A 22,457-nucleotide genomic window follows, 5' to 3' on the forward strand; every position below is an offset into this window, starting at 1 on the left:
ACTCTTACCCTCCTCTCCAACGGTGCAAACTCTTACCACTTGAGTTGGAGATGTTTTTTCTGTTGTAATCTTCTATTATTATATATAACTAGTATAATCTTATTTATTTATTTTTTAAATCGTAAGCAAGTTACGTTTACGTTTTTCTCCTACACTCTCTTTTATATCTATTACGATCTAAAGCTTTAAATACATATATTATTATTATTATTATTATTATTATTATTACTTTAAGAGAAAATCAAAATATTATTTTTTAATAAAAGCAAATTTAAAAAATAATGTTTTTTTTTAAGTTTATAAGTAATTAAAAAAAATATATTTTTTTTAATTTATAAGTTACATTTACGTGTTTGAGTTTTTTCTATGTATTTGTTATACGTATACATAATAAGTTTTTACGTATAAAATAATATAAAAACGTAAATAAAATAAATAAGTTTTATGTAAAAATACATTTCAGATAAGTTTTTTCTATGTATCTATACGTATTTTATTTAATAATATTAAGAAAACGAATTTAAACAATAATGTTTTGATTTTAGCTTAAATATTATTAATAATAAGAGTGAAGGATTAAAAACACTTAGAAAGTGTAGCCCAACTATTAAGATTCTTGCTTTGTTTTAGAATAAATCTAAGATCGAACCCCCTCCCTCCGCCCCTCCTTGTGTTTTTTTGAAAAAAACAAGTTGTTGGGGTGGGGGAGGGGATTCGATCTTGGATATATATATTAGTGAAGGAGATAACCCAGAAACAACTTCCACTACAAGAAATGTGGGAATTAGCGGCGACGTCTGTCGACGCAAAAAATAGGGGTTGTCGCTGCTAAAGGTATTAGCATCGACATGTCGCTGCAAAAGGGTCGCTGCTAATGCTTCGTCGCTAATGCCCAGTTTGTCGCCGCTATTGGTGTGTCCCCGCTAATAACCACCGCTAAAACGACATCGCCGCTAATACTGCTATGTCGCCGCAAAAACAATTTTCATGTTTTTTTGTTTATAAAAACCAATATAACATTTATAAAATCTGGTACAATTTTATAGAAATATTAACCCATGCACAGCCAAAAACAATATAACATTTTAAAAATATTAATCCATACAACAACCTAAAGTATTCTTCCAAACAAAACATTTCATAAAATCCTAAAATTGATACCCGTCGTCATCACTCTCATCATTTCCTTCATTATTATTTGGTGGTGGCAACGAGCGAAACTACTCTTCTAATGTCGCAGAATATGTCGGGTCCTTTATATTGTTTGAAGCATTTCCAACTACAAAGAAAACAAAATATATTACCAAAATATCATAATAGCATTAAACTTTCCAAAAATTACCAAAATAAAAAATACCAACATATACAACTATAACCAACATAACATTATAACATTCTACTTTTCAAAAATTACCAAACCACAAAATATCAACATATCAAACCATAACCAACATATGATTATAGCATTCTACTTTCCAAAAATTACCAAACTACAAAATATCAACATATCAAACCATAACCAATATATCATTATAGCATTCTACTTTCCAAAAATTACCAAACTACAAAATATCAACATATCAAACCATAACCAACATATCATTATAGCATTCTATTTTCCAAAAATTACCAAACTACAAAATATCAACACATCAAACCATAACCAACATACTATTATAGCATTCTACTTTCCAAAAATTACCAAACTACAAAATATCAACATATCAAACCATAACCAACATATCATTATAGCATTGTACTTTCCAAAAATAACCAAACTACAAAATATCAACGTATCAAACCATAACTAACATATCATTATAGCATTCTAATTTTCATTATAGCATTGTACTATATACTAAACAAACAATTACCTGTGATTGTGGTGGTTCTTGTGTCATCGGTTGTTCCTGATCGTACATAGACACAACGGTAGGAGGTTCACGCCCAATGCCTCTGATATGTCCGCGTCGACACCCAGTATTCTTTCGAAACATTTTCTTATATCACTTGGTGTTAGACCGCTTGCTGTAGAAGAAGCTTGGGTTCGTTGATTGATCTCCTGGAGTAAAGCATTCTGTATTTTCAAAAAATAATAAACATCATAAACAGTAGATTGCTAAATACCCTTGACGATATAAACACTTATATGAAAATACAAATTAACCACTTACGTATTGTTGCTCGGCTGCAGGACTATAAAATACCCCTTGGCGATTGGAATTAGCCTTACGGAATGTTTCGATTCAAGTGATAACCTAGTTAACATTAAAAATTAGATTAATTATACTTTAAATAAACATTTAAATATATCAGAACTTACTTCCTTGAAACTTGCATTGATGTACGAGCTCGACCCCCTTCTGTTTACAACTAGTTATTTTGCACGGACTTCTGTGTTTGACGCCGAACGCCTTAAAAATTTGGGCGTTTGAGAATGTTCGACTGCCTTCGCCCAATTTTCAGGTGACATACCCTTGGGGGTTGTTTAATGCCATTGGGATATTTGCATGCCCCCCGATAAGCTTAAAATAAGAATGGGCTTTACTTTTTCGGCCTATGTAAACTTTTGGAAGACTCGAATCAATGCTCTGCAACAATTGAGCACGCTCCGGATCCAAGTTAACCTTATCCAAATCAAACTTATTCACAAAAAAAAGTTAGTTAATTAAATAACAATCACAGTTAAACTTAAAATATTTTCCAAGTTACCTTCATATGCACAACTGTTGCATTCCTTAACGCGGGGAAACATTGTCCCAACCAGATACATTGAAAGGGACGTTGTTCCACATATACCTTCCAATTTCATGTGACAACCAATTAGCAGGCTTCCCGACAGGGGAATATGTGATCTCCCTGTTGAAATCCAAATCCACGGGCTTTCCCTTGTTTGCACGTATCCACTTCCCCAGCTCGATGTTCTTTGAAAAGCCCCTTTTTTTTGGAAGCTCGACTGAAAAATACAATTCAAAAATATTATTCACAATAACTTATAATAAATTAATAAAAATAGCTAATAAATATATCATAATAAAACTTACCACCTTGTTCATGTTGTTCACGACAAAAGCCTCCTAGAGGTGGTGGATCCCCAACTCCATCACCACCGTGTCCAAGGCCCATAACATCGACCGTCATGACAAAGAGTATTCCCCAAGTAAACCTCATTTGTAGCTTGTAAAATTACAATATATACAATATAGAAATACAATATGAATAAAAGTTAGTTACCGTGCAAAATTATAAGATAGGCAATATAGACAAACAACATAAATAAAGTTAAACAAACAATATGAATAAAATTTAGACTTCAAATAAAGTTTCTATTACAAAAAGTATCATAATTTTGTTAATTATAACTTCATATTTTTGTTTATTTTATATTATAACATCATACTTTTAATATTATATTATATAATATTATTGTTTAAAAAATATACTATTTAATTTGATTTTATATTTAATTTAATTTGATTTTATAACAGCAACTCCAACCTTAACACTATATTCTACACTATTTTTGTGTAAATTTAACACCAAAACATTTTTCAATTCCAACCACACACTAAAAACTTACACCAAAAACATATTATAATATTATAATAACATTATCAATATATTATTTCTTATAACTAAATTTAATATCTAAATTTATAATAGAAAATTTAACTAAATAGTTTTACAAAACGGTTTATGATTATGAATAATTTTAAAACTAAAATACCACGTTACCGCATATATGTTTAAGTTTATTACGACACAAGTTTTTATTATCTTCGATTCTTTTTATTTCCATAATATCCTAACATTTATAAAATATAATATATGTATAATTATAAAGAATCAGTTTAGTATAATGAAGCATCACAACATTGAGTTTAATTTTTTAAAATTAATTTAATTTGATTTTAAAATTAATTTGATTTTATTTTAATATTAATATTAATTTGATTTTATAATTAATTTTATTTGATTTTATAATTAATATTAATTTGATACAAATACACATAAACATTTTCCTACGCATATTCATTATAGCCTCATACACATAAACATTTTCATACTTATTTTTTTATTATAGCAACCTAATTTTTTTCATTTTTTCCATACATACAAATCACATGTATAATTTCAAAACTCATACAGATACACATACACAAATAATAGACATACAAATTACACACAAAAACAATTCCGGCAACAATTCTGGTAAGAATTCCAAAATTCCAAATAATAACCATACAAATAACACACAAAAACATACAAATCACATATATAATTTCAAAAGTCATGAAAAGGAACCTGTGCTAGTGTAATTTCGAGATTTTCCGATAAGAACTCCAATTTTCCGGCAACAGATATGGCAGAACTTGCTTTTCGGCAGGGGTTCCAAAAACCTTAAATTAAACACTTAAAACCAGTAAGGATAACACCAAAACAGAAGTTGAATAGAAAATAGGGGACAAATCGGACCTTAAATCGATCCTTCTGTCGCCGGAAATGAATGTGGTCGCCGGTAATAATGGAGCTCCACTGGTGGCCGGCGGTAATGGTTGCCGGAGACGAGTCATGTGGCGCAAACGAAGGTCGTCGGACGATTGAATGGTGCAGTCGTCGGTAATTATAATGAAAGGAGGCAGAACGAACAGGAAAGAGATGCGGTGGGGTGGTTATCTGCGACAACCTTTAGCGGCGACGCGTATTAGCGGCGACACTAGGGTTTTAGCAACGACACAAGCGTATTAGCGGCGACAACCCTGGAGGGAAAAGACAGCACCCTTTTTTCTCATTTCCCACCGTTGGATGAAAAGCAGATCAAACGAACAGGGTTCATTTGACGCGGATCGACACTGTAGTAGCATTAGCGACGACGCCTTTAGCGGTGATAGCCGCTATTAGCGGCAACATGTAACACGTATATTACATGTCACCGCTAATAGCGTTTGTCGCCGCTAATGCTCCCCTTTCTTGTAGTGTTCCAGCTCAAGTGGTACATCGTTTGCAAATCTAGAGGAGAGGCAAGAGTTCGAAACCCCCTCTCCTCATTTTCTAAAAAAATATCGGTTTTTCATTATTAAGGCAGCAACGCAACTGACGTGACATGCCACGTCAGTCCATGTCAGCCTCCACATCAGCTCATTCGTCCATTTGGCATGCCATGTGGCATGGTAACCTGGTGATAAGGTAAACCGGGCTAAAGTGAAAGATTTTCCCGGTTTCTTGGGTTTTTCTATTAAAAAAATCCAGACTAAATTGAAACTTTTTCCAAAAGTTTGAGAATTTTCTAATAAAAACCCTTTTACATATTAAGGTCTGGAATTACATCCACATTTAAGACTTTAAGTTGTGCCTTATATATTAGAAGATTTCGAGTCAAAGACGGCTAACTATATCATTAAAGATAGTATATGATTACAATAAAAAGAAAAAGTAATAGTAAATCTTTATAATTTTTATAATTCTTATAAAGTAGGTTATTCAAATCAGTATAATAGAGATAAATTGTCTATCTTGAACCATATTCATTTGAAAGTATCACATTTCCATCTTATGTTAATTAACTACCGTATTAATTGAAATATTTTGTCTATATAAGAATATTATTTCATTTTTGGTTACCCACAATGAAAGAAAGAGTTTCAATGATGAAATATGTAGTAGAGAACTAAATGTGGATATGATAATCATGCTTTTTAAAGCCTAAAAGGTATTGTTGACACATGAAAAGTGACTCCTTAGCAATCCGAAGTGAAGTCGTTTCCGAGATAGAAGAATTCCGAGATAATGCTGATTCCGAACTGAAGATCTGTCCAAGACATGTTATTTTGTTATTTGATCTCGGAGTCTGTATAGTGCATTAATTGTACATAGTACTAGTTTGTCTTTTAGTAGTTGTTTTATTGTACAGTACATGGGATAAGATCAACAGATGCGGCTTTGACAGTCTGTTGATCTTCAGTTGTCTTCTAGTCCATGCACTTTATGGGATTTATCTTTTGTCTCACTCCTTGCCTATTTAAGGAGATGTATGGTTGATTGTTAAAAACAGTGAATGTATGAGTGCAACATGTTAGCCTATATATTATTAGCCCACATGTTTTTGGGCCCTTTAGTCTTTAGCCTTTTAGGGTTTTGTGTAGCTAGTATTTATATCCGCTTTATTCTTTGTAGCCTTTATGCTTTTCATTGATAACCTCGTAATTTCTCTCTATCAAAATCATATGGCAATGTTATCATCGTATCAGATCCTGGTTTGATACATTTTTAGAAGACTTTCTAGGGTTACTGTAGTAGTTTCGATAGCAGTTTCGTTCAAACTGTTGATGTTTCTTCGTTGGTGATATTCGTTTGTTTGATGGTATTCGTTTGTTGTTTCTGTTAATTCATTGTTGCTGTTTGATTTCTTGATGTTCGATTGATTGCTTCCGCTGGTTTGTTACTCCTCTCACTCTCAGATTGCTATATTATTATTGTGGTTATTTATTCATTGACAACATGACTGGAAAGGATGATTCCCTTCAGTCAATCAGTACTCGTCTAGATTGAAAGAATTATATGTATTGGAGTTACGTTATGAAGAACTTCCTTCGTGAGAAGAATATGTGGGGTTATGTCACTGGGACTAAAGCCAAACCCTCAATGCCTCATGTTGAGAATTTTGATTTGTTGGTTGATGCTTGGGAGACTGATAACTCCAAGGTCATTACTTGGATTAATAATTCTGTTACTCAGTCTATTTGTATGCAGTTGGCTAAATATGACACAACAAAGGAAGTTTTGAATCACTTGGAGAGACTGTATACTCAGTCTAACTTTGCTAAAAAGTACCAGTTAGAATATGTTATTCGTGCCCTTCAACAAATAGACCAGAGAATTCAAGATTTCTATGTTGCTATGTCTGATTTGTGGGATCAATCGGCTCTTATTGAATCTAAAGAGTTAAAATATTTTGAGCCTTACATTGCTAGGAGGGAAGAACAACGTTTGGTCCAGTTCTTGATGGCCTTACGTTCTAATTATGAAGGCCTACGTGGAACGATTCTTCATCGCTCTCCCCTTCCCTCAGTGGGTTATCTTGTTCATGAGTTGATTGCTGAAGAGACATGTATCAAGTCTCATCCAGATAAAGAGTTTAAAGCAACCTCTATTCCCACTTCCACTCCTACTGTGCTTGTTGTTTCCTCTAATGAATCTCGACAAACTTTATGAGTGTGAATTCTGCAAACTAGAAAAATCATTGGAAAGCTCAATGTCCATTGTTAGTCAACAAGGGTAAATATTTTCAGCCTCAGTCGGGACAACAAAATAGGTCTGGTCAACATAAGTTTTAGCCACGTTCCTCTGGTACTCCTCCATGGACTCCTTGTCCTCCACAGTTTGATGTTGCCGCTACACCACCAGTTGACACATAATCTATTGGAAACATGCCACCATATGCATTGGATCCTAAGGTTATTGAGAGTTTCAGACAATATTTGGCCTCTAATCCCACTGCCATGTCTGCATCTATGTCTCATTCTGGTCCTACTTCATCTGGTACATCAGGTATTCCATTATCTTTGTGGATTTTAGATTCTGGTGCAACCCATCACATGACTCCTCATTTGTCATCATTTACTTCTTTGTCACATGTGTCATCTATTTCAATTATGTGTGCTAATGATACATCTATGCTAGTTGAGGGTGTTGGGTCTGTCTCTATTTCTCATATCACTTTCCCTGATGTTTATTACATTCCCAAACTTACTTTGAATCTTGCCTCAGTCAATCAGTTATGTAAGTCTAGTAACTAGGTGTTCTTTTCTGATTTTGTCTGTGTTATACAGGATCAACACACCCAGAAGGTGATTGAGATCGGTCGTAGGGTGGGGGATCTGTATGTCTTGGAGGTTCTCAAAGTATCTGTTGTTTCTACCTCCAGCATTGATTTGTCTTCTTTTCGTTTGATTCCTTTGTTATCTAAGTTTTATCTTTGGCATTCTCGTTTGGGACATGTGTATGTATTACGTTTGAGTTTTCTAGCATCTAGTGGTATTTTGGGTCATTTGAACACTTATGATAAATCTGATTGTAGTGGTTGTAAACTGGCATAATTCTCTTCTTTACCTTTCAATAAAAGTACGTCTTGTTCTACTGCTCCTTTTGACATTATTCATTATGATATGTGAGGTCTTGCACCAGTATCCACAAAGAGTGGTTCAACATATTATCTATCTTTTATAGATGATTATAATCGATATACATGGGTTTATCTTATGAAACGTAGATTGGATTTCATTGGTATTTACAACAATTTTAGAGCTCTTGTTAAAACTCAACATTCGACTGTGATTAAGTGCTTCAGATGTGACTTAAGGGGTGAATATACCTCTAATTATTTTACTCAGTTACTTGCTTTTGATGGTACCATAAACAGTCATCATGTACTGACACTCCTCAGCAAAACGGCGTGGCAGAACGAAAACGCCGTCGTATTGTTGAGATTGCCCGCTCATTGCTTCTGTCTGCGCAGGTCCTTATTACCTTTTCGGGAGAAGTAGTCCTTGTTGGATTAGATGTCTAAGCCCATAACTATTATTGGTATGTACTTGACCCGAGAGTAGCATGGTCCATTTGGGTTGCATATCATCAGGACAATTTGTTAGGATGGACTTTTGAGAGAAGGTTATTTATGGTTTATTAATATATTATAAGTTATAATATATTAATATGAAATCATATGTTTTAATTAGTATCGATCAAGAATTAATTTGGAATTAATTTAGTGATCAAAAGAGACTAATTAAATCTATGGGGACTAATTATGATAATTAGTTATATTTATATGTGTTGGGCTTATGATCCATGTTGGACCAAGTTTATGTATGGATACATAAAGAGTTGGGCCACATGAACCATGGATCATAAAATCCATGGGTATGGATTATGCGTTATACCCATGACCCTTGGAATCCTACATATAAATAGGTTACTCCATAGCCAAAATCACCACTTCTTTTCTTAGAGAAATATGGAGGTGTTTTGGTGCATGGAATTCTCTCTCAAGAGCCACCTTTGTCCTAGGTGTGTTGTGATTCCATTTGAGGCATTTCATACTATTGGTGCTAAGCTCTTAAGGCCAAATACATCAAGACTTCAAGCCACATAAAAGGTATGTTTCCCTAACTAGTATATTATATGGTTTATGTCAAATGCATGCTAGTTATAGGTTTATTGCCTTGGAAACCATTTGCATGTATAATAGAGAAAACATAGATCCAAGGTATTTAGGGTTGTATGTGCACCATAGGATGTTGTAGTATACTAAAACCCAACAGTGGTATCAGAGCCATGGGTTGTTTTCTATTATATTTGATGCAAATGTATTTTTTTTTCAAGTTGAAGGAAAAAAAAGAAAAAAAAAACATGAAGTTTGTCAAATTTTATGATAATTACTTGATTTTATGAAAAACTAATTATTTATAAAATTTGAGTCACTTTACTACAAGAGTTGAATTAGGTCAATTTATTAAAAGATAGAATGATATGATTATTTTATTTGTTTTAAAAGTTTGATCTAAATGGTTTTAAGGAGTTACAAATTTTGTCATAAAATTTTGGAACTCAAAAGTTTTTTTTAAAGTTATGATCTTAAGAGTTTTGAAACTTCCATAAGTTATGGATGTTAAATGTCTCATTTATTAACTCTTTAGGTTATGAATTCCAAGAGTCTTCAAAGGATAATTGTCAAAGTTTCAAGATTTGTATTAGTTTATATGATTATCTAATTTCTTGAAAATTGTTGATGTGAATTATCTTTACTTATGAGTTTAATCTAGATCATAGAAAAATTATTTGATTATTGTGTTAATTGAAATATTTGATCTTAATGTTTTTATGAACTCCATAACTTGTCCTCAAGTTATGGAAAGTGAAGAGTTTTTCTTTTTAAAGTGTCATTAAGTCTCATAGGTTATGAAAATAGAAGAGTCACTATTTTTAATGTCATCATTAAATGATTTAATGTCTTCCATAACTTGTCCTCAAGTTATGGAACTTGAATTTTTTTTTCATTAAATCTTAATTAAACTCATAAGTTATGAAAAATCCAAGAGTTTTGAAATGTTTCAAAACTTGTCCTCAAGTTTTGGAATTTGTAAAGTTACCCCCCATGTATACTTTAATTCCAAACTAGACCTTAGAATTTTAAAAGTTTAAAATTCAACCCTTATATTATTATTATAATTTTAATTATATAGATATGTATAAGATAAAGTCGTCTTACCATTAGTAGGCCTCATTCACGAAGCCGGTCTATAAGGGGGGTATAAGGTTACTGCCTATAAAATGGCAGTTTAATGGGTGTCCACTCTCACTCACCGCTTCCTTGACCAGTGGAGGGTCGTTAGCCGAACAGGTAGGACAAAGACTATAATTCTCCCTTCATTATAAGTATAATGATAAATACTAAGTAACTAAACACTTATAAATTCCCAATCTTAGTTACTTAGGAAAATGTGAATAAGGTGCTAATCCATGAAATTACACTTTGCACTTTGTTTAAGCTATTAGTGGAGCGTGTGTGGTTAACCGGCACACTAACCTGGACTTAACAAGGTAGGCAAAGGGTAACTTAATGTTTATCATAGTATCGTTGGAGCGTGTGTGGTTAACCGGCACATCGATTGAGGGGTAAATATTAAGGGTACCAAGTATATTTGCATGGTTACTTCACACCTTGTTTTGTGATCCTCGGCATCCCAGTCACAAAACCTGAAGGGCACACTCGAGATTGAAACATGCCATTGAAAAGTTCAATGAATCTCAAAAGATCTAGGAGTTTCAAATCCAAGTAAAAAACCTAATTAAATTATTTCGTTTTTCATGGTGGAAATTGGTAAATCGTCATTTACCTACCTTCAACTATTTTATAACTCGGATTATGGCATCCCTCTTCCAGTTATAAATAGGTTGTTGGATCCTAGCCTTAATATTTCATATTAGGTGTTATATTAAGGACTTTAAATCAACTATCTTGAATATCTCCCAAAAGATGTCGAGTTCAGACATCTATGATCTTCCCAAATCTCTTGGAACTTTACTTCATCCACCTCCTCCAATTATTCTCCCTAACCCACAAGTTCAAGGTCACTCAAGCCCTAATGGCAAGCAAGGTCTATGTGTGATCACATCTTAGAGATGAAATCACATATTGAAAAGCCGGGAGAGTTGGGTTTCAAAGTCTTGAGAAAGTTGGATGTTCAATCACTTTCTAAGTCACATAGTGAGTTCCTTTGGGACTACTATGATACAGACTATGACATGAACCTTAATGATCATATCTATTTGCTTGGTGCTGCTGAATCAACAATGATTTGGAACGATAGTGAAGCAAATTTGATTAGAAGATCAACTTCCCAAAAACTTTATGGACAGTGACAATGGTGACACTGGAAATCCAGAAAAAGCATTCTCTTCCCAATGGAAAGGGATTGGCCATAGTCAACCTGGTTGACCAAATGGTAAAGAGAAAGGATAAGTCTGAGATAGTCCCATTACCAAAGGGTCCATATGTTTATTTTTCCAAAGGAAGGGGCGTTGATTGCAAAGCTGCCAAATTTACCTAAGGATGTTAAAGTCAATAAGTTTGACTCTACATCAGGTAGAGCCCATTATCTAACTCTGTTAAGTTCTATTTTGAGATCCTCATTACATGATGTGACTGGGTCACATGTTGATGTTTTAAGAATCAAAGAATAGAGAGAAATCTTAAAGGAAGTATATGCTGATTCTGATCGCGAAGGTGGATTTCGATCGCATCAGAATTTTGAGCAGTTGCTTAAGAAGTTATGATATATTGCTAAGGAATAGATAACAACAATTTTCCATGTGGATTGTAAGGATAAGTTTTTCCGCAAAGTTTTAAAATAAAAGAAAATTGTTTAATTTTATTTATTTGAAGTATCCTTACAATGGCATTTGTGGAAAATTGTTGCTTATATGATTCCACTGACAACAATATTGGAAAATGGATTTGATTCTTTCATTTGTGGTAGTGTCTAAATTTACCAAATCAAGAAAGTTCCTCATCACCCAAGTTTCAATTGGACCGAAACTTGGAATCATGCAAGTTGAATAGTATGATGAATGAGAACTTTCAAGCATTGGAAAATCAAGACTAATTACTTGTTCACATGGATGTGTGAGTCAAGTGAAGGACTAAAGGGATCGAGTACACATTCTTGTGCACTGGTCATGTCCACCACAAAGCTCGTTAAGACTATTTGATTTACTAAAGTTTAGTAAATATGGTTATACTTACAAGTTTAAGTATAATTCTGAAACATTGGAAAAGTCTCAATGTATGGCAGAACGAATGGGAAGAATCAAATTTGGCGGAAAGATAAAAGTTTCTCAAATATGAAAAGATGGGAGAGTACTTTAGTATCATGTTTTTGATCATCTTAATGATTTAGAAATCATATCACAATTAGTCCTCTAAAGGTCATCTTAGTGCATTCTTATGACTAAGAAGAGGAGTCATGAATTGTTGAAATGGTTAGATCAGGAAGATGAGTCATACTTCGTTCCAAAACAATTCTTAGAGTCATACTCCAAGATTGTAACTTGAGTGACATATCTTAAAAAAAGGTTTAAAACACTTGTCAAATGTAAGAGTAAAAGTGTCCTACTCTTGTACATTTGAAATTGGTAAGTTGTGATGTTTTGGATAAAACAAAGACCAACTAAGGCCAATTGTGTGAAGTGTTTGTCTTGATAAAGAATCCTCACTATCTCTTGAATATTTGGCAAGATAGTCTTATATGTCAAGAGGATAGTGGGAGTCTTAAAGATCCTAAAAATAATTTCAAGAACTAATCAAGAATAAAACCTGAGGTTCTTCACTAACACACGACTTGAGGTTTATAACCTATCGTGTTGACATATTCTGTGCCCATTCCAGTTAAAGTTGGCTTTGCATAGGAGTTCTGAAAGTTCTCAATTGGTTGCATAACAACTTGGAAGCAATGGCAGGCCCTGTACTGCCAGGTGGCAAGAAGTTAAGATTGCATAAGTTCAGTCCATATGAGTTTGGATTTGTCATTATCCTTGTCTTGTGACTATGGTTTTGACGATTCACATGGATAAGGACACATACACCATAAAATCTAAGGGTCATAAGGTTTCTCTCTGATTCATGAAAATGATGGTGAGGAAACACTTCCACCAAGTAGATTTGAAGCAGATGGCAAAAGGTCTAAACAATTGAGACTATGATTACGGCATCCCTTTTCATAGTTCTGAAATTGTTTAGACACACATGCATGCTATCTAAGGAAAGGTGTATGATTTTGATAAAGTTTTATCAAAACATCTCGTATCAAAAATCTGAACTTTGGTAAGAAAGTCAATAAAGTATTGATTTCTAGAAGTCCAGCTGATTTCTGAGTACATGTCAAAGCTAGTGGGAGCATAAGTGTTATGCTAATAATCATCATGTTAGTGGGAGCATGATATTATTGTTAGTGTTGCAAGTTAGCAATGTTAATTATAGAAAACAAAAGTTTCAATTCGTGAGGCTGTAGGGATTGAAAAAGTTGTTTTGCTATAATTAAGGGAGAGGATATACTTCATTTCAGTTCTAAAGGCTTAGATTGAGACCTTAATCATCTTTAGTCAAGAATATATATATGAATTTCATGTTGGATTGGTTCAACTTAAGGAAATTCTATATATTCCATTCTTAAAATTCGATTATGATTACGGCATCCCTCTTCATAGTCAAATTTTGAAAACATGGCAAATAAAAATATTGTAGCAAAAGACTGGTCTAGGATCATGTCTTTATGTGAGACATCATGAATCGTGTACCATTTGCTTTGGGTACAGGATCGATTGCATGTGCTATAATATTTGTCATTTCTAAATTTTTCCAAATGCCCAAAGGCATTAAGAAGGGAAAAGGTCTAGAATTGGATATGACTAAAATGATTAAGCAATTGTCGAGGACAATCTGAGGTTTACCAAAGATTGGTTGCTCAGGGACAGTTGGAAGTATAGTGCTAATTTTGGAAGGACCATATTGACATATTCTGAAAAGAGGCATCTCTTATTCAGAAGTGATAGTCAAAATGAGAATATGGAGTTGTCTTCATAGGTGGAAGTTATCTGTGTAAGATTAGAAAACTTAATGCAAGAAGCATGTCCAAAGCAATGTACTTTGAATATGAGACTTAGTTTCCATGGAGTTGATCTCCATTGGAATACCTTATAATGACTGTTGACAAGTCTTTGTGACTTTGTACATATTCATTACAGGAGGGTCAGTGCATATAAGTTTAAAATCTAAACAGATTTCGATAAATGATAGGAATTTGAAATTCTCACATTTTTTGATAAGGATTTGGGAGTGTGAAATTAGAATCATTGAAATTATGTTCAATTGGTTTATTTCACAAAGTAAGGATCATAGACAAACATAGAGTGCATACTTGGTGTATGGCAAAGCTATTGTTTAAGAAAAACATAGTGTACATGCTTGGAGCATGGGACAACTAGTGTTTTTAATTCAAGTATAAAGTTGATAAAACCGAAACAATGAATAATGAGTAATCAGTATGGTGATAAATAAAAGTGTTTATTTATATTCATAGGGTTTGATACCATATTTGATTCATTTATTCTTGTGTTTCACTTTGCATGTTTTGACTTCCAGAATAACTAAGTCGCTCTTCTTGAATGATTAAGTTATTCAAACCATCCACAGTCGGTCATATGTTGGAAGTAGATATGAATCAAGACTGTCATGGGTTGGTTTGTAGAGGTCCAAGTTGGTGGACAAAGTGGTGCTACAACACTCATGAGTGCTCATAAGTTCTGAGTATTGGATTCAACCCGCGCTCATTTGAATCACTTCATGGATTTTATCACGAGTGATCATGAGACGATAATATCTTATATTCTTCAAACCTAGAGATATGAGTTGTTACTATGAGTTGGTTATACGTTGATTGCACGAAAACGCATTTGGTAACTCGATGTTATAAAACGTGCCTTTGTGTATGATTTAACAAGTAGTAGAACAAGCCATATGAGTCGAAGTTTATCCATTCCTTTTACCTTCGGGATAAAAGCGATATCTGTGGGCCCCTCGATGATTTAGCGATGACACATGTGAGTGCTTGGCCAAGCCAGGACTAATTTGATTTGTTCAATCAGTCGGTCATCATAAATCGAAAATCGGGAAACAACAAATGGACAGAGAGAATGATTATAGTCCATGTCTCAGTCCATATTATATCTAGAATGGAGGAATATATGATCCCTTATCTAATGGACGCGTCATTGATTTGTTCAGAGTTCGACAACGGCTTTAAGAGCTACGATTGCTAGTCGGGTTATGAAGTCGTACTTGCAATAATAGTGTTAGACTTATCCAAGTGGGAGACTGTTGGATTAGATGTCTAAGCCCATAACTATTATTGGTATGTACTTGACCCAAGAGTAGCATGGTCCATTTGGGTTGCATATCATCAGGACAATTTGTTAGGATGGACTTTTGAGAGAAGGTTATTTATGGTTTATTAATATATTATAAGTTATAATATATTAATATGAAATCATATGTTTTAATTAGTATCGATCAAGAATTAATTTGGAATTAATTTAGTGATCAAAAGAGACTAATTAAATCTATGGGGACTAATTATGATAATTAGTTATATTTATATGTGTTGGGCTTATGATCCATGTTGGACCAAGTTTATGTATGGATACATAAAGAGTTGGGCCACATGAACCATGGATCATAAAACCCATGGATATGGATTATGGGTTATACCCATGACCCTTGGAATCCTACATATAAATAGGTTACTCCATAGCCAAAATCACCACTTCTTTTCTTAGAGAAATATGGAGGTGTTTTGGTGCATGGAATTCTCTCTCAAGAGCCACCTTTGTCCTAGGTGTGTTGTGATTCCATTTGAGGCATTTCATACTATTGGTGCTAAGCTCTTAAGGCCAAATACATCAAGACTTCAAGCCACATAAAAGGTATGTTTCCCTAACTAGTATATTATATGGTTTATGTCAAATGCATGCTAGTTATAGGTTTAATGCCTTGGAAACCATTTGCATGTATAATAGAGAAAACATAGATCCAAGGTATTTAGGGTTGTATGTGCACCATAGGATGTTGTAGTATACTAAAACCCAACAGTCCTAACTGTTGTTTATGTGATTAATCATATCCCTACTTCATTGAATTCAAGAATGTCTCCTTTTGAGAAGCTATATGGTCACCTACCAGACTACTCTTCCTTACGAGTTTTTGCATGAACTTGTTATGTTCTTCATCCTCATGTTAAGAGGAACAAGTTGGGGCCGAAATCTGCCATTTGTGTATTTTTTTGGGTATGGTGTTGGACAAAAAGGATATCGTTCCTATGATCATGTGAGTAAGAAGTTATATGTTTCCCGGCATGTCACTTTTTTGGAATATATTCCTTTCTACTCGATTCCTGCTACAGCCCACAATGTAACGAAGTCAGATCTTCTACATATTGATCCTTTTGATGAAGAGATAGAGGCTCGAGACCCATCTATGTCACCTGATCCTTCAACTCATGACTCACCCACTTTTTCAGAGAGTTCCTCGACTCCCCCTGTTTGTGAGTCTGCTCCTCCGACTGTTGAAATTGAAGATCCACCTCCACCACCACCCCTCATGAGATCTACTCGTCCTGTCAAGTCCACCAAGCTTCCAGATTTTGCTTAATCTACATACTCAGGACCATTTGCTTCATTTATAGCGAGCATCTATCATCTGCCTAGACCTGAATCGTATAGAGAAGTTGTTTTAGATCATCTTTGATAGAATGTTATGGATGAGGAACTCACTACTCTTCATCAGACTCATACATGGGATTTGGTTTCCCTTCCTTCTGGGAAACATACGATAGGTTGTCGTTTGGTGTAGAAGATAAAAAAAAGCTGATGGGTCTATTGAGCGGTACAAGGCCAGACTTGTAGCAAAAGGGTATTCCCAACAGTACGGTTTTGACTATGAGGAGACATTTGCCCCAGCTGCAAAGATGACGATAGTCCGTACTATGATTGCAGTTGCATCTGTTCGACAGTGGAAGATCATTCAAATGGATGTCAAGAATGCATTTTTGAATGGTGACCTCCATGGAGAGGTTTATATGACTCCTTCCCCAGGAATTCAGCACCAGTCGGGTGAGGTTTGTCGGCTTCGCAAAGCTTTGTATGGTCTCAAGCAAGCCCCTCGTTCTTGGTTTGAGAAATTCTCCACAGTGATTACCTCTCTTGGATTTTTCCAGAGTAATCATGATTCTGTTTTTGTTTGTTAGATGCTCGAGTGCAGGACGGATTCTTTTGTCCTTATATGTGGATGACATGATTATTACTGGTGATGACCATGGTGGTATTGAGTCTTTGAAGCATGATCTAGCTCATCGATTTTCTATGAAGGATTTAGGCTTGCTGCGTTATTTCTTGGGTATTGAGGTAGCTCAGTCTAAGAAAAGGTATCTTCTTTCTCAGACTATATATATATATATATATATATATATATATATATATATATATATATATATATATATATATATATATATATATATATATATATATATATATATATATTTGACTTGTTTACACGGGCGGGACTCTCTGACAATCGGACTGTTGATACTCCTCTTGAAACCAATGCAAGGTACTCTCCTACTAATGGTGTTCCTTTGTCCGATCCGAATCTTTATCGCACTGTTGTGGGAAGTTTGGTTTATCTCACAGTTACTTGTCCAGATATTGCTCATGTAATTCATGTTGTCAGTCAGTTTGTTACTGCTCCTACTTATATTAATTGGGGAGCTGTACTCTGTATTCTGAGATATCTTTGTGGCACTCAGTTTCAAACCCTCTTGTTTCCCTCGACGTCTTCTCTTGAGTTACGTGCTTATAGTGATGTTGATTGGGATGACGATCATCATGATCGTAAATCCACCATCGGATTTTGCATATTTCTTGGACAGTCTCTCATTTCATGGAAGAACAAGAAACAATACGTTGTCTCTTGATCTCTCACGGAGGCTGAATATCATGTTATGGCTGTAACTAGATGTGAGGTTATCTGGTTATGGTGGCTGCTTGCGGATATGAGAGTTCACATTTCTTCAGTTACTCCCTTTCATTGTGATAAAAAAAAGTGCGATAAAAATTGCGAAGAGTTCTGTTTTCCATGAGCGGACGAAGCACATTGAGATTGATTGTCAATTTACCCGTCATCACCTACAGCTCGGGACCATATCGCTTCCGTTTGTTTCATCAACCTTGCAGCTTGCGGATATTTTTACGAAGGCTCTATCGGCTTCTCGCTTTTGATTCTTGTATGACAAACTCTTAATGCTTATTGTTGTGGAATTGTGAGTTTGAGGGGGGATGGTAGCCTATATATTATTAGCCCACATGTTTATGGGCCCTTTAGTCTTTATCCCATTAGGGTTTTGTCTAGCTAGTATTTATATCCACTTTATTCTTTGTAGCCTTTAAGATTTTCATTGAGAACCTTGTAATTTCTCTCTATCATAATCATATGGCAATGTTATCACAACATTCTCTATCATATCAATAAAAAGAATCATTCAAGTCAAATCACTCTCTCTTTACATTCGTATTGCTCTTAATTTGCTTTACTTTGTTCATACTTAATATCTATTTATATATTGAACACTTTGTTGAATATCTCAATTCTGAGACAAGCCTGGTTTACCAGATTTGACTAGATCTTATTAGCTGCAGACATTGATCTTAAGTGATTTGAAGTTTTGAGTTTTCAAACCTTGTCCGTGCAGATCGTTGCTTGTTTCATCAATTGGTATCAGAGCCTAAGTGGTTGTCCTTTGCATCCATAAGAACATATTATAATTGATTAAAGATTACCTTGGTATCTTTATCATTTCTGTGTTCAGGATAAAAGTTTTTCTATATACCACTTCAGCTCTACTATCTTAACTTCAATGGTTGCTTCTAATCAAACTCAAAAAGGAATTCCATGCAAATAGCAAATATCATGGGTTTCCCAACGCGTGCCCCATTCCTAGTTGTTGAAGAGTATGATCACTGGAAAGTTAGAATGGAGAGATTTTTGTTTGGCAAGGAAAAAGGTGAAGAGATATGGAGATCAGGGAAAGAAGGTCTTCATGTTCCTGTTAAACAAATGGTCAGAGATGTCACTGCTACACTCATGGGTCAAGAAGAGATCCGTCCAGCACCTCTAACTACATCAGACCTTGAAAAGCTTCATGCAGATCAAATTGCTTTCTCAAAAATGGTGTTTGGTGTTCCTCCTTTTCTCTTTGAGCACATAAAGTTATGCAAATATGCCAAAGAAATCTGGGATACACTTCAAGACTTGTTCGAAGGGTCTGAGAACATGAAAGATAAGAATTTGACATCAGTTGTAAATGACTTTGAGACCTTCACGACAACTCCCGATGAATCTATGGCCTCTTCATCAAATCGCTACAGGATCGTTGTGAACAACATGACACCACATGGTGTGGTAAGAACTCCTCTCGAGTACAATCTCAAGTTCATCAACAGCCTTGGAAAAGGATGGGGAAACATTAATTCTTTTCTTCAGAGTAATGGATCTCTGAAGAAACTGAAGCTCTATTTGTTGTTTGACGAACTGCAAGGTCATGAATCCAACATTGCTCAGACGTTGAGAGAACTATCAGGAGGTCCTCTTGCTTTAGTAAGTTCTGTCAATCCACTTCCTGTGAACCCATCTGTTTTAGATCCTTTTGGAGTAATCCCACCTATTCCACCTGTTCAACCTACTTGACCCACTTAACCGGTTGCACCTATTCCTCCGATTTTGAACTATCTGTACGACGCAGAACTTGATCCAGATGCTGGAGATTCCGAACTTCGTTTGCAGCAAGAGTTCACACTTCTATCTATGAAGCACCGACGTCCTTGGAATCCCAATCAAAAACCACCTCAAAATCGATTTCAGGCTCCTCACCACAACAATCATCAACCTTATCCCAAACCCAATGAAAATCCACCTGCATATCAACCCAAAATTCCAAATCACCCCTCGGAACCTCAGGAAGTTCCGAAATCAGTCAAACCCAAGACTGTGTGTCACAAATGTTGTCTCGGAAACCACTTTGCAAAAGAATGTTTGGATGATATTCCTCAAAAACTAAAAGTGAAAGATTCTTCCTACTGTGCACGTAGAGCACAAGAGCATGTTGAAAGTGAAAAAGCTTTTGTTACCACTGTTTCAAGGAATGTTGATGGGTATTGGTCGTCGGGAGATGAGGGTGAAGAAAAATCTGCAAGAAATTTATATCTAGTGGCTAGACAATCGATTGAATGTGATGAAGGTTATTGGTCTTATGGTTCTAAATACAATGGTGACGATGCTGAGCCAAACTACTGCTACATGGAAAAAATGATCCACCTGGCAGAAGCATCATCCACTAGGTAAAATCCCGAATCAGTAATATTAATTTTGATTTGACTATTTTTGAACCTTATCTAACTCAAATTCAATCAGATATGACAGTTAGTCATAAAGCCTATGAGTCTGCCATAGAAGTTAGTGAAAAGCTGGATAGTGAGTTGACTCGTCTTAGATTACATTTTGAAGACCGCAAGCTTAGGATTGAATCTTAGAGAGGGAACTTGTAATGGCGAAAGATCAATGTATTATTTTGAAAGACAAATGTGAAATTACTTTAAGTGAAAGAAACATCTTAGTTACTGATAATCATAATCTTAATGCCAAAATTGATGTTTTGCATAACTATATTGATCTTATTGAAGTTAACGAACGGATGACACATAATTTTCGTCACCCATGGTCCAAAGCACCAGGTCTCGAAAGTGAGTTTTCTGAAACCCATTGCTCGTCCCTTGAAGGAACTTCAAAACCTAACATTTATGGGAGACATTCTGAACCATACTTTTTCGGATACCCCTGTCTCACCATTGTCGTCCCTTCATGAGACTTCAGAAAAATATCAATCTCTTATTCCTGAGTTCAAACCTATCACTATTAAATGTCCCGATTCCATGCCTCTTCTGCCTCTGATATCCCTAGACCTGAATCAGTTTTCAGAATCCTTATCTAACACGGGCTTTACTTGAGTTCATTTTTTGAACACTGGTCCACCAGAAAATTGTGCTATTGAGGAAATCATTTTTGAGACAAATGGACATGACTCGGACCAATCTAATTCATTTTGGGCTTCTCTTGATAGTGATGTAGAACTTAAGAGTGATGATGACATCTCATCTGACTCCTATATCTCCAATTCCAATGTGGTCTCAAAATCGACCCTAGTACCAATTAAGCCTCGTTTCAACAATACATCGATCGGACAAACCTCCAAGTCACTATCTGACTATCGGAAGAAACCCTGGCTGAACAAGAAGGACATTGTTTATCCAAAGACCGAAGCTAGAAAAGATCTTGAAAAAGAAACTAGGTCTAGGAAATGCTCTAAGTTTCTTGAGAAATACGAAAAGAATGTATCTAAAACAATTAGTCTAGTTACTAGGAACCACAATACTTTCACACCTGTTAGAATCCTTAAACGTACATCCAATCTTGTTAGCTCAAATGTTCGGAACATATCTGTCGCTTATGATAAGAATGTAACTATTGAGACCTCATCAAATAAAATCAGCTCTCCTCAGACAGTTTCTTCTTCTGTGTTTATTGTTACCTTAGATGGCACAATTTTAAAACCTAAACAACTTTCAAAACCAAATGTTCCTTCTAATGCAACAAACAAAGGAAAAGATGCTCAAAACACTGTTGCTCGGAAACCTTCTAAAGGTTTGAAAAAAAAGTTTGAATGGAAAGTGAATAAGTCTGAAAACGCAACTGAAACACCTGAGAAAACGGTTCCTTCAGCAACATCTCAGAAAACTGTCCCTCTGAGGAAAGCAGTGCCCAAACAACTAATTGTTGAATATGAATTTTAGATAAATGAAAAGACCTTTACATTTTGCATCTTTCCAAGAGATTCTCGGAAAAAGCCTTCCTAGATACCAGTTGCTCAGAAATCACAAACCATGTCCAAAGCCCATGCCAAAGTCCCCAAATGTAACTCAGATCCTAAAAGCTCCAAAACTTATTGATTTTGTAGGCATTCTGTGCTTCGAAACAAGATACAATATGGTATATTGATAGTTCTTGTTTCATGCACATGACTGGGCATAAAGATTTTATGCATGACTTGAAGCTCGCTCCTAATGCTAGTTATGTTACTTCTGGAAACAATTCGAATTCTCAAATTTAAGGTTATGGAATCTTGACCAATGGAAATTTCTCTGTCTCTAATGTTGCGTATGTTGCTGATCTCAAGCACAATCTGATCAGTGTGGCTCAACTCATGGATGCTAATCGGAGAGTTAAATTCTGCAAGAAG

General features: G+C 35.0%; 1 protein-coding gene across 1 annotated transcript; it reads left to right on the plus strand.

Moving 5' to 3' along the window:
• The first annotated feature begins 6,576 nt into the window (after nt 1–6,576).
• On the plus strand, nt 6,577–7,212 carry LOC145139454 (uncharacterized). The gene has a single exon (XM_079073275.1). The coding sequence runs from the start codon at nt 6,577–6,579 to the stop codon at nt 7,210–7,212; it is 636 nt and encodes a 211-aa protein (XP_078929401.1).
• Nucleotides 7,213–22,457: the final 15,245 nt, after the last annotated feature.

This window comes from Lactuca virosa, chromosome 9, assembly GCF_052849685.1.
Source record: "Lactuca virosa cultivar CGN04683 chromosome 9, Lactuca_virosa_CGN04683_v6, whole genome shotgun sequence".
NCBI classification, from domain to species: Eukaryota; Viridiplantae; Streptophyta; class Magnoliopsida; order Asterales; family Asteraceae; genus Lactuca; species Lactuca virosa.